At 28.5% G+C, this 16,572-nt stretch overlaps 2 protein-coding genes across 4 annotated transcripts; both read left to right on the forward strand.

Annotated features, from left to right (window-relative positions):
* Positions 1-6,743: 6,743 nt before the first annotated feature.
* LOC148563164 (zinc finger BED domain-containing protein RICESLEEPER 2-like) lies at positions 6,744-9,709 on the forward strand. The gene is made up of 4 exons (XM_088490255.1): positions 6,744-6,873; positions 7,269-8,985; positions 9,095-9,383; positions 9,453-9,709. Exons 2-4 carry the CDS (start codon positions 7,306-7,308, stop codon positions 9,548-9,550), a joined length of 2,067 nt encoding a protein of 688 aa, XP_088346381.1. The 5' UTR covers positions 6,744-6,873; positions 7,269-7,305; the 3' UTR covers positions 9,551-9,709.
* Positions 9,710-9,918: 209 nt separating this feature from the next.
* On the forward strand, positions 9,919-16,572 carry 5PTASE11 (inositol polyphosphate 5-phosphatase 11). Of its 3 annotated transcripts, none has more exons than XM_088490257.1 (8): positions 9,919-9,946; positions 12,051-12,216; positions 12,447-12,580; positions 13,858-13,937; positions 14,123-14,248; positions 14,829-15,016; positions 15,303-15,440; positions 16,153-16,572. In XM_088490257.1, exons 2-8 carry the CDS (start codon positions 12,082-12,084, stop codon positions 16,384-16,386), a joined length of 1,035 nt encoding a protein of 344 aa, XP_088346383.1. In that variant the 5' UTR covers positions 9,919-9,946; positions 12,051-12,081; the 3' UTR covers positions 16,387-16,572. The 3 variants fall into 3 exon arrangements, with proteins under 3 accessions (XP_088346383.1, XP_088346382.1, XP_088346384.1); XM_088490256.1 differs by lacking the exon at positions 9,919-9,946 and adding an exon at positions 11,808-11,946; XM_088490258.1 differs by lacking the exon at positions 9,919-9,946 and having other exon boundaries at positions 12,051-12,244.

A 16,572-nucleotide genomic window follows, 5' to 3' on the forward strand; every position in this document is an offset into this window, starting at 1 on the left:
TCTTATACTACAATATTAATATATTAATTATATTGTGATAGTAATTGTAGTGAATAGTAATACTATAATTTCTTATTTATATTTTTTTATTTTATATTTATTATATCTTCCTTAATTATTTATATTACAACAAAATAGACATTATTTTATCTTAATTTTATGTCACTGATTACAAATTAGTGTCTTAATCTATGTAGAGTATTTTACTCAAATATTATTATTATAAAACAAAATATTTATATTATTAATATTATATGTTATATAATTATAAATTTTACATATTATAAAATAAAAAATAGTTTCATTTATTTTACAATAATATTTATTTTAGAATTATTTTGAATTATAAACTATTTTAATATTTTTATTATTTGTGTAATACATTATAAGTACTATTTATCTTCTAATTTATTTAAGTTACAACTATGTACGAATGAAGTATTTTGTAAATAAATAACAAAATTAATATTTACCTGTGTTTAAGAGTATATTCAAGAGTAAAACACACTCATAAATCATTTTAGCCTCAATTACGTCAATATCCTATTTTAATATATAAATCGAATCAATTAGATTTATTACTGTTACAACATATACATGCTAAATCGGATCCAATTGATTCGATTTGCATAGAATCATTTAGGATATACTTGTAATGAAAATCAAAATAAGATATTGACGTAATTTTGAGGTTGAATTAATTTATTAGTGTGTTTTATCTAAGTAAATGTACTTTTCAACTAAATTATATTTATTTTTATTTTAAAAACTTTATTATATTTTTTATTTTTATTTTTATCTTATTTGTTAAGTAAACATTTTATAAAATTTAAACGGAAAAAATTTTATTAAATATTGTTTGTTGATATGAATTTATTAATTAACAGTATAATTGGTAATTCAATGACAAATAATATATATAGAACTTAAATAATAAGAATGATCACGAAATATTAGAATTATTTTAAATTATACACTTTTAATTTGTTTATCATTTGGGTAATGCATAATTACTTGATTAGTATATACCAATTATTTACAAATTAATTTAAGTTATAACTATATTCGAATTAAATATTTTTTAAATAAATAAAAATATGATATTATCGGCATTTAAGATTTTATCAACAAAAATTTAAATTAATTATTATTTTTTTTTATTCTATAGGAGCAAAGTAAGAAAAATGCAAAATGCTAAGTAACTCTTCGAGTATAAATAACTAACTTCTTAGTCAAGCCGGTTTTGTGAGCTTGCTTCTTTCTTGTTTCTACTCTTAGACTTAGAGCCACCGTCCATTGCTTTCTCCCGTTTTTCTTGTTTCTCTGACCGGCTTCGATTCTTTCTCAGAATGCCGAAGTGCGCGCATTGCAGAAAAAATAGGAAGGTATTCGGAGAGAGAATGTAAATACCGCCGCCATTTTAGACCAGAGTCACCAAATTTCGAAGCCACGTACGATATGCTCAGTTCGGTGTTTACACCGACGTGTGTGTTGAAGCTTCTGGAAAAGGATTTGGATCATGAAGATTACTCCCAGTGGCGGATCCAGAAATTTTATAAAGAGGGAGCCGAAAAAAATTGAAAGTACCATATTAAAATTAAAAGTTTTAATAAAAAATTTATATATTTTAATATTATTTTAAACTAAAATTAATTTAAAAAAATTATTTATATCAAAGTTTTTTCATAAAATTTTAATTTTTATTCCTATTATAAAAGATATAAAATAAATAATATAAATTTGTTTTTCTAATACTTTTAATATATATATTTAAAATAAATTAATAAATATAATATATAAGATATATTCATATTAATAAATAATTCACTTAATATATTTTGATTTTAATATCATAAAAAATACAATAAAATTTAAAATGTATAAAATGGAATTTGAACTCATGTGTTGGAGTTTAAGATTCTTTCTTCTAACCATTGAACTAGAAGGTATATTATTAAGAAGTTTACACATTATATTATAGCCTTAACGCTCTCAAAATGGAATGCCTTAAAATGGAATAAGCATACAGTGACAAGTCCTCTTCATTCATACAACAACTTGCAAAACAAACTGCGAGATCTCCAACGAGAAGAATTAAAGCAAGAGCTCCAGAATATCAGAGAAAATGGGATGCTGACAAAGATATACAAGAAGATGCGGTTCCTCATTATGAGCTTGCCCTCAGCCAAGTTGATGTTACCAAGAAGGGCAACAACAAAAATCAACAAGATAGGGGAGTGCCGAGAGAAGATGCACATTGTCGTCAAGATGGAAATAAGATTGATGTCAGAGAAAATGGAAACAAAGATATGCAAGAAGATGCGGGTCCTCAGCTTGCCCTCACCACCATGAATCAGATTGATGAGGATGCGGTTCGCCAAGAACTTACCAAGAAGAGCGAGCCACAAGGGCCCCAGCCCCGCCAACAAAAGGGAAGGAGGAGCAAGGTGATCGATCTTATTGCAAATTGAAAACTTCGATACATTAATCTTTGATTGCTATTTCCTGAAACTGTATATACATATAGAGAGAGAGAGTTTGGGAAGATTCTGCTTCTTTTTAAGTTCTTTCCCTTATTGATCTTGTAGGGTTCTTTTTGAGTATGCATCACAAAGAGTATGCTTTGGATTTATGGTTTGCCTTTTTGTGAGTCAAAGTTTGACTTTATGTATAAATCACAATTAACATGCTAATAAATTCATTCACACTAAATTTGTGTTGGACCGACAGGACCAGAAGACAAAGCTCAGAGAGTGCCGTAACCAGTGTCGATTCACATATCTCAAGGAGCTGTTTATGGGAAATTCTTTTTCTTTTCTTAACACCAATAGGTTATTTTTCTTTTGTTAAGATAGGATAGATTGCATAGTAATAGATTACCTGCATGCATGTTCTATTTAGTTGAAAAATAATAAATTTCTTTTCAAGATCTTATTTTTAAAATTTTCACTAATTTAAATCAAAACTTCTGTGTTAAACTGATTTAAAGATTGTAAATTGGAACATAGTTTAAAAAGCTAAGAACACACAACCTGTGAGATTTGAGCTTAATTGCATGGTTATATTATTTAACCATAATATTTTATTTTTGTGTGTTTACTTCTCTATGATTGTAATCTATATTTTGTTCCATCCTATATGTCCAATGTTTAGTGTATTTATATGCATGCATAGGATTGAGGCCATTATTTGATTATCAACTCACTTATCCCAAACAAGCCTACCCTTTTATATCACCATTGTTAACCCCCTTGAGCCTTTTTATCCCTATTTATTTTAAAATTTTACCACATCACTATCCTTAAGTAGAAAAACAAATTAAATATCCCAAATTGAATATTTGGTTAGCTTAAGATAGAAATTGTGTATCAACTAAGTGTGGAAAAACTGTGGGAACTTGGGATGATAAGAAGGGCATTCAACTGATAAATTATTTGGAGTTTGGGTGCATGCTCATGTGAAACCAAGATAATTAAAATACCATGTGCATTGATATATTGTATTTATGTTTAAAAAAAATCCCTTTTAATAAGCAAATAAATAAGGGGACAAAAAAATTACCCCAATGCTAAGTTTAATAAAAGATCATTGCATATGTGATATAAATTAAAAGAAAAATTGATACATGAGTATATGATGCAAAAGTGGGAAATTTGGGTAGTTAGGCATGATTTAAAAAGTTATATAGAGTGTGTGTATGTTTATGTGAGAGCTTATGTTAGTCAATGATTCAATTTATAGCTCACTTACCCATACATATATCCTCACCCTTGCCTTGGCCCCATTACAACATTGAAAAGACCTCATGATGTATGCATTGGTACATTAAATACTTGTTGATTGGTTAGGTGAAGAACAAAGTTTAGAAAGCATGACTAGAAAAGAGTAGAGTGATTGCCCTATACACTTGAGAGATTAGAGTGCATATACACTATCAGTAAGGGTTCAATGCTTGATTCTATGTTCCCTGCTTTTATGAGCTATCTTCTTACAAGTTTACTTGTTTTTACTATATAATTTGAATTAGTGGAATTTGATTTATGTTTGTCTTGAACAACTTATTTACTTTTGACCAAGTAGGCAGAATCATATAGTTGCATTCATATACATAGGCATTGCATTGCATGAGTTTTGTTTTTCCCTACTCATTTATTCTATCTCCTTAAGCTAAGCATGAAGACATGCTAATATTTAAGTGTGGGAGGTTGATAAACCACTATTTTATGGTTTATATTATGTTTAATTGAGTGATTTTTATCAAGTCCTTGCCCACTTACGCATATAATTTGCATGATTTTACAATTCCTTCCCAATTGTGTGTATATACATTAGTGATTTTATCAAGTCCTTGCCCACTTACGCATATAATTTTACAATTAATGATTTGCATGATTTGTAAAATCACTAATACATATAATATTTTTGTGTAAAATCATGCAAATCATATGCATAAGTGGGTAAGGAATTGTAAAATCATGCAAATCATGCAAATCATGCAAATCATATTTTGTGTTATTAATGATTTTACAATTCCTTCCCACTTAACTTCTTCTATAATAAATAGTTTTTTAATCATCTAATTTACAAAAAAGGTCTTATTTTTTTATTTATCCTAAAAGTTAAACATTAAAACTAATGTTAACACGTTTTTATTAACAGAATTAAAATAAAACATAAAAATAAACCTTGAATAAAAATAAAAATACAAAATTTTAAATTTCAAAATATAAAATAGTTATAAGATAAAAAAATTACTTAAATATAATTTTTATAAGGTACTTCATGAATGGACTCGAATGAATGAATATTATATGTAAAATGAATTTTGATATATTGGTAAAAAAAATATTCTAAATAAACTTTTTATAAAAAAATGTTATCCTATTAAACTATTTTACTTTTATTCTTCTAATAAAAAATTTTTAATAAGATTACTGTAAAAAATGGGCAGAAATTTTTTTATTTAACATAAGAAAGAGATAATTATAGAAATTTTGTGAATATAAATTAATGAGATAAAAATAACGTAAATGTATATGATAAAAGAAAAAATGAGGTACTGTAAATTTTTTAATATGAAATAACTGATTTATATGGAGATAGATTATTAAAAAAAGCAAAATTAAAAATAAAAATTTAGACACCAAAATTTATGTATTGATATTATATATTGTTATAGATTTATGCATAATTTAACTAAGATTGAATTCATTTAATTTCTAAACTTAGTAGTTGAAAGAAGATAGGGAAAAAGTAAAAAAGAAGATGAAATAATCCTAAGTTGTAGAGCCCCACACATAATGTGAAAATTAGAAACATACGACCCGGAAAAGTAGGGGTTATTTCTTAATCATAATTATATTTGTGAAACTAAAAGAAGGAAATCATTAAATCAACAGATATATAGACGTGATGATGTCAGCATGACAAAATAATGAAAATTCTTAAATTTTTGTACCACAATTATAGGGGTCCGAGCCACAATACACAAAAATCATTTGCATGATTTGCATGATTTTACACTATTATGCATTAGTCTAAAATTTTATGCATTTTAAACATAAAACATTAATTTATAGTCTTATAATGACTAATAACACAAAATATTAAGGTTTATAATACTTAAATTTCACATAAGAATAGTCATCATCCATCACTAATAACACAAAATATTAATTGTATATGATGACCGGACCATCGAGCCGAGTTCGGATGACTCGAGCTATGACCCGGACCCGACCCAAAATAATGACCAGGTCTATTTTTGAGACCCTTACCCAACCCTAAACCCAATGAAAATCACACCAAATTAACCCTTAAAAGATTTGGGACCGGATCGGACCATGAACACCCTTACACAATTATATGACAAGAGTTGGCAACAATGTTTATAAGTGATTATTATGATCACGATTATTTTATTATATTAATGTGTTTAAATAATTTTTAAATAATAAATTAAAAATTAATTATTTTTGTTGATGTAATAATTATAAAACATAATTAGTTAAGTGTATGCTATGATGTCTATACTTACAACTGTTATAGTGATTATAAAATTTTAATAACTATTAAAAAGTATTATTAAAATTAAAATAACATATTTTTACCATTTAATCATTGCCTTTTAATTTGGATTCAACAAAAGCATAGAAAGTTAAGTCAAATCTTAAACCCTTTTTTCTTTTAATTCGTAAAAGGGCTTCAAAGTATTTTGTACCCATTTTTGTTTTTGTATGTACCTGAACAATTCAAACTAAAAGCACTACCAATATAGTGCATTAAATTTATACTCTCGTGACACTGAATTGTGGGCCAATATTTATAAAAGGGCTTCAAATACTTGGCCCATTTATCCATGAAGCTTGTTGACTGTCTATCATGAGTGGGCCTTTAATTGGGCCCATGCCATACTCTTGTGACGCTGAATTTTGGGCCAATAAGCTTTTTCAGATTTTGTGTGACAATGATATACTCCTGAAATGTTCTATTCAACTAGTGCCAAAAAACTAGCCCAATACACGTAGGCCCAATTAGCCCAATTAGCCCAATACACGTAGAGCTCTCTCTCTCTCTCTCTCTCTCTCTCTCTCTCTCTCTCTCTCTCTCTCTCTCTCACACACACACACATTTGGCGCGCGAATACACACAAAGTCAGAAGCTATCCACATTCCACTCTCAGTCTCACTCAGTCACTACTCACTCAATCATGACTTAGGTTTTTGAAACTTCCGATTTCTCACTCGATCACTCTTCTGCTTGTTTTCTCCGTTTCTTCTCTTCCATCACCGGCGAAGGTTACTCTCTCTCCCGGCGGCGAGCTGCTTCTTCTTCCGCTCTTCGTCTCCGGCGATCGCATCTTGCCTTCTTGTCGTACGTATAGATGAAAGAAATACGTGTCACTTATGTGCTTTTTTTTTTCTAATCATGGTTAACTTTTATACATTGTATACGATATTTATTATTTTCGGATTTTCGTAGTGTAGTAATATTCAGGAAGAACCCTTGTTCTCTGGTTCCTGTGTTATGCAATATCACCTTTCTTTTCTCTCTCCTTTGTTTTTTAACTTTGTAAGATTCAGTTGTGTTATTTTAAGTTGCGACTTACTTACTTGATCAGTATTTTTTTTCAAATTTAATTGATCAAACTCATTCATGAAAAAAAAAAATACTGATACATGTTTTTCGTTTTATGTTAGTGTTAGTTAATTAACTTTAGAAGCCAGAACTCAAATAATTGTTGTGTTGTGCTATGTTGTTTTCTGCAGTAACTTGAATCGTCCATTTTGTTGTTTGACAATTAAAATGGAACTGTCTGACCAATCTGTGAGTCAGCCAAGTCTGGAAATGGAAGATTTCACACATGAAACTGAATTTGAAGAACCTACCTGTAAAAAGTGTAAGTCAACAATCTCTGATTGTTGGAATTTTTTTACCAAAATTGATGGAGAGGATGGAAAAGAAAGGGCTAGGTGTAATGCTTGTGGAAAGGAATTAAAAGTTGAGGATTGTTTAGATGGGACATCATTATTAATCCACCATATTGATCAATGTGATGAAATTGAGATTGAAGATGTTCGTCAACTGGTTAAGGATATGCAAGGGCAATCAAAGTATCCTTGGATATACCTATTGGTGTTACTTAAGAAGGCTGTTGCCGCTGTACTTCTGCATGATATGCCAATAAGTGTGTTCGATGAAGATGGCTTTGTAGATTTGTTGCATACTATGAATCCAATTACAGTGCCCATCTCTAGTGACACTATTAGAGATGTGTCGAAGATTCATACGATAGTGCCCATCTCTAGTGACGCTATTAGAGATGCTGTGTCGAAGATTCATATGAAAGAGAAGGAGAAGCTCAAACAAACACTAGCAAGTATTCCTAGTAGGATTTGTCTAACTTCCTATTTATGGTCAACAGTTACTTTTGAGGATTATATATTTGTGAGTGCACATTTTGTTGATTCAAACTGGAAGTTGAATAGTAAAATTCTTGGTCTTCGCTACATACCTTTTCCTTATAGATTTCATATATCTTCAGAAATTCAAGAATGTTTGAGTGAGTGGGGAATAGAGAAAAGGACTTTTTCTCTCACTTATGACAATAATCCAGACAATGATGGCATGCAAGAATATCTGAAAACTGATTTGTGTATGGAGAATTGGTTGTTATGTGATGGAGAGTTTTTTAATGTGAGATGTTGTGCCCATATTTTGGATCTTATTGTGCAAGAAGGATTGAAAGCATGTCATGATGTATTGGACAAGATTAGGAAAAGTGTTGCATACGTGACGGAATCAGATAGTAGGAGGACAGAGTTTAAAAATTGCGTTGCAACGCTTGGTGGTAAAGGCACCAAGCTTGAATTACGTCGAGATATTCCTGCTAGATCGAGTTTAACTTATTTGATGCTTGAATGTGCTCTCAAAAAACAGAGTGCATTTGTTAACTTTCAAGCGAAAGATCATGATTTTAAGTGCTGTCCTTCTGTTGAAGAATGGAAAAGAGCCGAAAGGATGTATAAATTCTTACTTCCCGTCTTTGACATTACCAAATTGTTTTCCGACACATCATATCCCACTTCCAACTTATACTTTTTACAAATTCACCAAATTCAACTGGCCCTGCAAGAAAGTTTAAATAGTGAAGATGAGGTGATAAGGAGTGTGGGAGAAAAAATGCTGATAGAATTTAAGACATATTGGGAGGAGTACAGTGTTGTGCTTGGACTTGCAGCAGTTCTTGATCCTCGGATTAAGCTTTCTTCTTTGGAGTTTCTCTTTTCAAAAATTGATCCTTCTACAAGTCATGAGAAGACAGAGCATGTGAAAAGAAAGTTGTATAAGCTTTTTGAGGGATATACAAGCAACAACAACATTCCCTCTACTACTTCCAATGTGCAGAGTGCTACTCCAACTCGCTCCCACCCTGCACCATCAAGTTCAGCTGGATTAAATGAAATGAAGCAGAGAATGTTTAGTGTAAGTAAATTTATTCAATTTTATATATGATTTAACCTTCTTTTTTCTCTTTTAAATTGACTCATGATGTTTACATGGTGACTGTTATGTATGGAAGGCGTTGAAACAGCATGAACTTGCACTAAGAGTTGGAAAGAGTCAACTTGATGTCTATCTGGATGAACCAAATTTGAACTTTGATTATTATGAGGATTTGGATGTATTGGAATGGTGGAAGTATACCCAGAAACGCTTTCCAGAATTATCAAAGATGGCTTGTGACTTGCTGAGTATTCCCATTACGAATGTGGCGTCTAAGTCTGAATTTAGTATTGGTGGTCGAGTTCTTAGAAGGTACTCAGAGGATGATGAAGCTTTCATGTGTGGTCGAACTTGGTTGCGTGGTTTTTACTGTAAAGGTAATTTCCTTCAGATATTCTGTTATCATATATCCATTTGTTTTTATTAATTTTCTATTTTGGTAATAGATGAAGATGAAGATCACTTTAATTGTGATGAAGATGAATGTGAATGGGATTCTCATGAAAATGAAGATGGGGATGATGATGATGGTCTTAATGGTTGAAGAGTTGGATCATCCATTTACCCTTGCAATTTATTAGAGTCATGCTTTCTACTTAATTTTTTGCCTATTTTTTTGTTTTTGGCTATGATTTCTGAGACATACAAACTAATTTTGTTCAGCCGTACCGTATGAAGAAGTGCAGAAGTTGTTTGGATTTAATTTCAGGTAGTCAAATTTAATTTTGATTATGAAGATACCTTTTGTTTTAGAAGAGTATTTTTGTGAAGAAATAGTAGTATTTTCTTTTTTTTTTCCTAGTAACAATCAATTATAGTTATATCTGAAGATTAAATTATCATTTTTATTTTCTAACAATATTTTGTTTATTTTAATGGAAAAGTTTAGGAGGCAGCAATTTTTGTGTTTTCTGGCCAGCAATTAACCATCAAAACAAAAGTGAGTGATCTCTTACCATTAGATGTAATTTCACACCATTAAAAATATTTTGTTTATTTTAATGGAAAAGTCTAGGAGGCCAACAACTTTTGTGTTTTCTGGCCAACACTTAACCATCAAAACAAGAGTGAGTGATCTTCCACTATTAGATGTAATCTCACACCATTAAAAATACTATTGATGGCCAATTGATGGTTACAAAACACCAAAATTGCTGCCTCCTAGCATTCTTCTATTTTAATTATGAAAGATATAAAATAGTTCAATACTTCAATACCTATTGAATTAGTCTAATAAAATTATTCAAAATATTTAGCAAAATTACCCAACAAACTATCTATTTTAAGTAGGTTTATCGAATAAATTTAATTTTTTGATGAGTATCTTAATTTGTTTTTTTTATTCTTAGTTTACACTTTTTTAGAATATTAGCTTTTCAACTCAATAGCATGCATAATACAGATAATAGCGGTTTTTAATATGGTCAGCGCCAAAAGGATTTCGTATACTTTTAGCATTTCTCTATTGAGTCTATTCGTATGAACATGTGGAAATGTTTTATAGGTAGCCAAACTACTTCAGCAATAGCACACTAATATCCACGTGTTGAGTTGAATTATCCTTTCCCAATTCGGATTAATGTAGCCGCCAATTAATAAATCTTAGTATGTGTAATATAATTAGGAAAATTTTAAGGGATAATATTTTTAGTGAAGAAGAATAAAGTTAATTAATATTTGTTTTAATGTAAGGACAAAATAGTTTTCTTTTTTTCAAATATTTATGCATGCTAGATGGTCATGAATCAATGCTTTATTACTCACTTGAGTGGGATTTGTCATCTTTCTTCAATACATTTGTAGTAGTATTTTATAAATGTACTAACCCTTAAATGTGGTTAGTAATAACATATTTACAAATTTCACAAAACTCTTAATTACATGGGGAAAATAATTTAAAGCGTTTGGTAGTCATATTTTTCTTATTCAAACTTTCATGAAAGAATTAATAGGTAAAAATAGAGTTCAAATACTACTATGCTATGCGCTAAAGTAGTGTTTAATTATTGCCTTTAGAATAAACATATTGAGAATAAAAACATGCTTGGAAAAAAAGGATAAACATAATAAGGACCCTAAAACTATCGATCTTAACGATCATTTCTATGTTTTTAATATAGAACACATGAATGATGCGTTATAAACGATTTTTAAGTAAATTTTGTACCAAATAATACGTGCACATATGTAAAAATTTTATAATTAATATATACACCATAATACCAATTAAATCTACAAAAACAATAGATAAATCTCGAATTGCAAATGGATTTTAATTTATATACCTAGTAATAATTTTAAAGGAAAAAAAAAACTCATGTTGGCATTAAACAAGCTATCATAATAATTTATTAGTTCTTTTATTATTCGTTATTATTAAAAAAGTAAAGATTTGGAGCTATATAGATCCAAATATATATATAGCTGTAGCAGCCTCTAATTACTCCTTCGATTGACAATAATCTTAGACGTATGATTTGTTAGACTTTTATAATTTAGATTTAAGATAGTGTATGTTTGCTTGACGTAAATTGCATGGTGTGTGGTATAATCTTAACTCAATGGTCCTTTTCAACTTTGTTTTTAACTTCTCTTCATTGTCAACTAGACTCAACCTAACTCGTTAGAAAAAAAAACAAAACAATATATCATATTCAAATGTTTCAATTTTAAATTGATTCAATAATATTGAAGATCTCTAGAATGGTAGAGAAGCATCACATAAATAATTGTCATGCATGCCCCTCTCTATATATATAAGTATGGTCCAAGTCAATGAATTTAAAAACCCTTCATTTCATCTCTCTTTGTTATTATATTATATCCTTCAAAAATAGTGACTTTTCACTCAAAATAATCTTCTTCTTTTTGGGAAATTTCTTGTTCTTGATAATCACATATATTATTAATTAACACAATGGGGAACCTCTTTTGCAAAGGGTAAGTGAAATTATGGAATAATTATGATCAACATTTTTTTATTACTACACATATATTTTCTTAATATATTTTGTGACATTGAATTATTATTGAATATTTTTCAGGAAGAATTATTCAAGGTGGAAGAGGAGGCCAATGATGAGTTTCATTCATAACCAAGCTTCTCCAACTCACATAGGAATAAGAACGGTGGAAGCTGAAAATGTTTGCAACTTTTCAACTCATTCGGATCTATGTATCTCCATAGCTACTTGGAATATGAATGGCCAGGTGCAGATAACAATTCTAATTTAAACAAGTAAGGTTTTTCGTTTGAAAAAAAAAAAAAACACTTTAATTATATTGTTGCTAGTAGTTTAACTTGAATATAATAAGGGTTATATTATTATATGATCGGTTTTAGAAAATTTTCAAACGAGAAACCAAATATATATGTTATGAACTTGGTTTGTTGTTTTTTCATGTATGTTTTAATTTAATTAAATTGTGAATATTATTAGGTTTCGTTTGAAGAGCTGGCAGATATGGTTGGTAGCAACCGGGAATTTGAACTTTTAGCAGTTGGATTGCAAGAAGCTCCAAAAGAAAGAAAAGTTGCAACACTCCTCAAAGAAGCTCTACATGAAACTCACACGTAAGCCATTTTTTTTTTGGAAAAATATAGGTAGACAATGTGAACAATGGATATATCAGATACTCATTTCACTAGGTTTGCGGATGGTTATTCTAATATTAAGATTTAAGTGGATAATTTGGAAGTGTAGTGTGTTTTTTTTTTATTGGTGGTTATTCATGTTGTTCAAAAAAGTTATTGATTACCTAGCATAACCTTTTTTTTTCTAAAATTAAGATTGAGACTCGAATTCAAGACCTCTAAGTAAGAAATGAAAGACTATATTATTTAAGTTATAGTTCGTTGGCCACACGTAAGCCATTATTATTAGATAATAACTCAAGATATACTATATATAACAATTTAGTCAAAATAAATCAAATTATTTAATAGTTGTCAATTATATATAATTTTTTATATAAGACATCTTAATGTCAATAGTTATCTTATTATTTTTAGACTTATTATGTTACATCATCAACATTTTTTTAGCCAAGATTGAGTTATTAATATAAAAATGAAAAACAATGAAACCAATTAATTATCCTAATGACAAAGTCAAAGAAATTATGATATTAAGTTTCACCAACTGAAAACAAGAAGTCAAGAAGCTAAGTTAGTATCCCCCCCCCCCCCCCCCAAAACAAAAAAAAATTGTAGGCCTAGTTGTAACAAACTTTCTAAAAGAAAATTGGGTTTTCTTTTTCTATTTTGTGAGAAGTTAAGAGAATTAAAATGAAATTATTAGCTATGTATTTAACTAAAAATTATTGACCACCTATTATTATTTGGTAGATTTTTTTGTTTCAAGTACAAAAGCCTTAACTTTTGGTTCGGCTTTAAGATCGAGGGAGATAGAACTTAGAAGTGTGGCGCAATAAGTTGTGAAAGTTTATCCAATTGTAATGTGTTGTCAACTTCTGATGAGTGATGATGCACCTTACATATATGTTCATACCTTATGCCATGCACCATGTTTTATATATAGTATAGCTAGAAGAATCTATATCTATATCTATATCTATATCTATATCTATCTCTTAATAAGTGTCATGTTACAAAATGCAACTCTTGGAACTTCACTTAAAAAGAAAAGTATATAAAATCTTGTATTATTAATAATATCTTGCACCTCATCATTACATGAATTTACAAGCACAACAATTATTGTTATTTACAGCATTATTCTGTCATCATCAAAATTAGGACCATCTTTGATTTTCTTTTGTTTGTGTACTAACTAATAATTAATGTTCTTCTCTTTTCCATCATTGTATTTTTTTTTTCTTTAAATGAAGCATGATAGGTAAAGTAATAATGGGATCTTTGCAGCTCTACCTATTTGGGCCATCAAATGCAAAAAGATCTTCCATTACAGGTACAATATTCTGACCCTTATGCAATACTAAGGAAAAGAAAATAAATATACTAAAGGGTAACTTTTTTTTAAGAAATTAATTAGTTGAATAATAAAAATATTTTTTTAGCATTTTTTATTAGTGTTTTTTTTTTTCTTTTCAAAATCATGCTACTAATATATGTAATAGTTTTTACTATATGCAGAATTGAAGATGGACAAACAGTCAATTGGGGGATTTGGAGGAATAATTGGAAGAAAGAAAGGAGCTGTTGCAATCCGAATTAACTACAAAGGCATTAGAATTGTTTTCATCTCTTGCCATCTCTCCGGTAAATATATATTTAAGGGATATATAATTCATAATTAAAATTGTTTTAAATTGTTAGAGATATAATTATTTATATATTTTTTTTTTAATTTAAGTTTTTTGAAAAAGTAGTTTTACTATATGATATTAGAATTTTTCTGACCTAAAAGTCTAGAGTGTAATCTTTATTGATCTCTAAAAAAAAATTAGCATAAGACAAATTGTTAAAAGAGAAAAAAAATTTATAAAAAATACAAACAAACTCAAAAGAAACTTTTACTCAAGAAAATATGTTAAAAATATTATTCATTCATGTGTTTCTTTTTATTAACTTAAACGTTTAGAAGAAATAATATCATGACAAAAATATTAAATAATAAAATTTATACTATAAAAAAAGATAATGTGTGAATTTGGTACTACAATATAAAAAAGAATGAGTATACAAAACTTAAATAATGATATAATTAAGCTTTTAATATAAGTTGTGATTTTAGACAACATCATATATTAATTTCTAATTATAAACTTTTCTTAAAAATGTTTTGAAATATATTGGATAATTACATACTAATGTGTTAATTATTTTAAATTTGCATAAGCTCATGCAAGCAAGGTGGAGGAAAGAAATTGTGAATGCAGGCACATATCACACTCTCTATTCTCTAAGAATTGGAATCCATATTCAAGACCATCACATATTACTATTTGGTTAGGAGATTTAAACTACAGGCTTCAAGGCATTCATACTTATCCAGCCAGAAATCTTATCAACAATCACCTTCACCAGGTATATATATTATAGAGGCATCATATAATACACAACAAAATTGCTACCATGAATAAAAATAAAATCGATTATGCTACGTGTAGACCAAAATCAGTCATCAAAATCAACCATCAATATAAAATACATCTTGGAATATAAATACATATTGAAAATAAATTAAACTACACATATATTTTTACATAAATATATTGATGGCTGATTTTAGTGGCCGATTTTGGTGTACAAATAATATTTTTCAAATAAAATAAAATAGTTATTAGTCCCTTTTAATTATTTTTCATTTCAGAGGCTGCATGGAAAAGATCAGCTTTTACAAGAAGCTGGGCGTGGACAAATATTCAATGGCTTCTGTGAGGGAACATTGACATTTAAGCCTACTTATAAATACAACAAAGGAAGTAGCAACTATGATACAAGTTACAAGGTCATCTCATTATTCATCTTATTCTAGTATAATTAAATTCCATATGACAACATTATTATGCCATCTACTAATATGGTTGATTAGCTAGCTAGATTGCTATGATCATATGTTTATGATGGGAAAGTCTCGGAGCAGCAATTTTTTAAAAAGTTGGTCAGCATTTAACCATAAAAAAAATGAATGATTTTATACCGTTAAAAACATTATTGACAGTTAATTGATGGTTACAAAACACAAAAATTACTGCCCCTAGTACTCCTCTATGTTTATTATTCTTATTAAAAAAATATAAATAGATCTTTAATTTTTTAATTCAAAAATATATAAATTTATAATTTATTGAAAATATAAAAGCATTTATATTATTTTAACATACAAAATATTTAAATTCTTTCGTCTAAAATATATAAAAATAATATTTTTCTGAAAAACTTAAATGTTTCACATTTTAAAAAATGATGAATATTTTTATATTAATTAATCAAAAATTTATTTTTTTAAAGATAAAAAGTCAAGAACTTATTTATAATTTACTCTTATTATTGGTTATTAAGAACGAACAACTGGTTAATTTATTTATTATATTATTGTCAAACAACGTGTGTATTTAATTACTTAATTAAAGCTTTGTGTTAGTGTGTGGTTTTAGCTTATTATTATTATTGACATTCATCGTAATTTAATTATGAGATAATGAATGTGATTAAAGCAGGTTCGAGTGCCAGCATGGACCGATCGCATATTATTCAAAATAGAAGATGAAAGTGACATTGAAGCAACTTTACATTCTTATGAATCCATGGATGAAATTAATGGTTCTGATCATAAACCTGTAAAGGCACATCTCTGCTTAAGATTAATTCGTCAACGTCGTCTTCCACCAATAATTGAAAACTCTAATTCTATTAGCAATAGTAATAATAATAATAATATTAATCAACTTTAATTTCTAGTTAGCAAGTGCTTCGCTTGAAACGTCGTATTCTAATAATGTAATGTCGTAATTTTTCCTTTGTTCATTAATCATTACTATTTCAGATTCTTTTATATAATCTCTCATTTGTCAATAATTTTGTATTAATTAATTAATGTACTAGAGATAGAAACATTTGGAAATTAAATTTTTCATCAA

Source organism: Arachis ipaensis, chromosome B6 (assembly GCF_059453495.1).
Source record: "Arachis ipaensis isolate K30076 ecotype BB chromosome B6, ASM5945349v1, whole genome shotgun sequence".
NCBI classification, from domain to species: domain Eukaryota; kingdom Viridiplantae; phylum Streptophyta; class Magnoliopsida; order Fabales; family Fabaceae; genus Arachis; species Arachis ipaensis.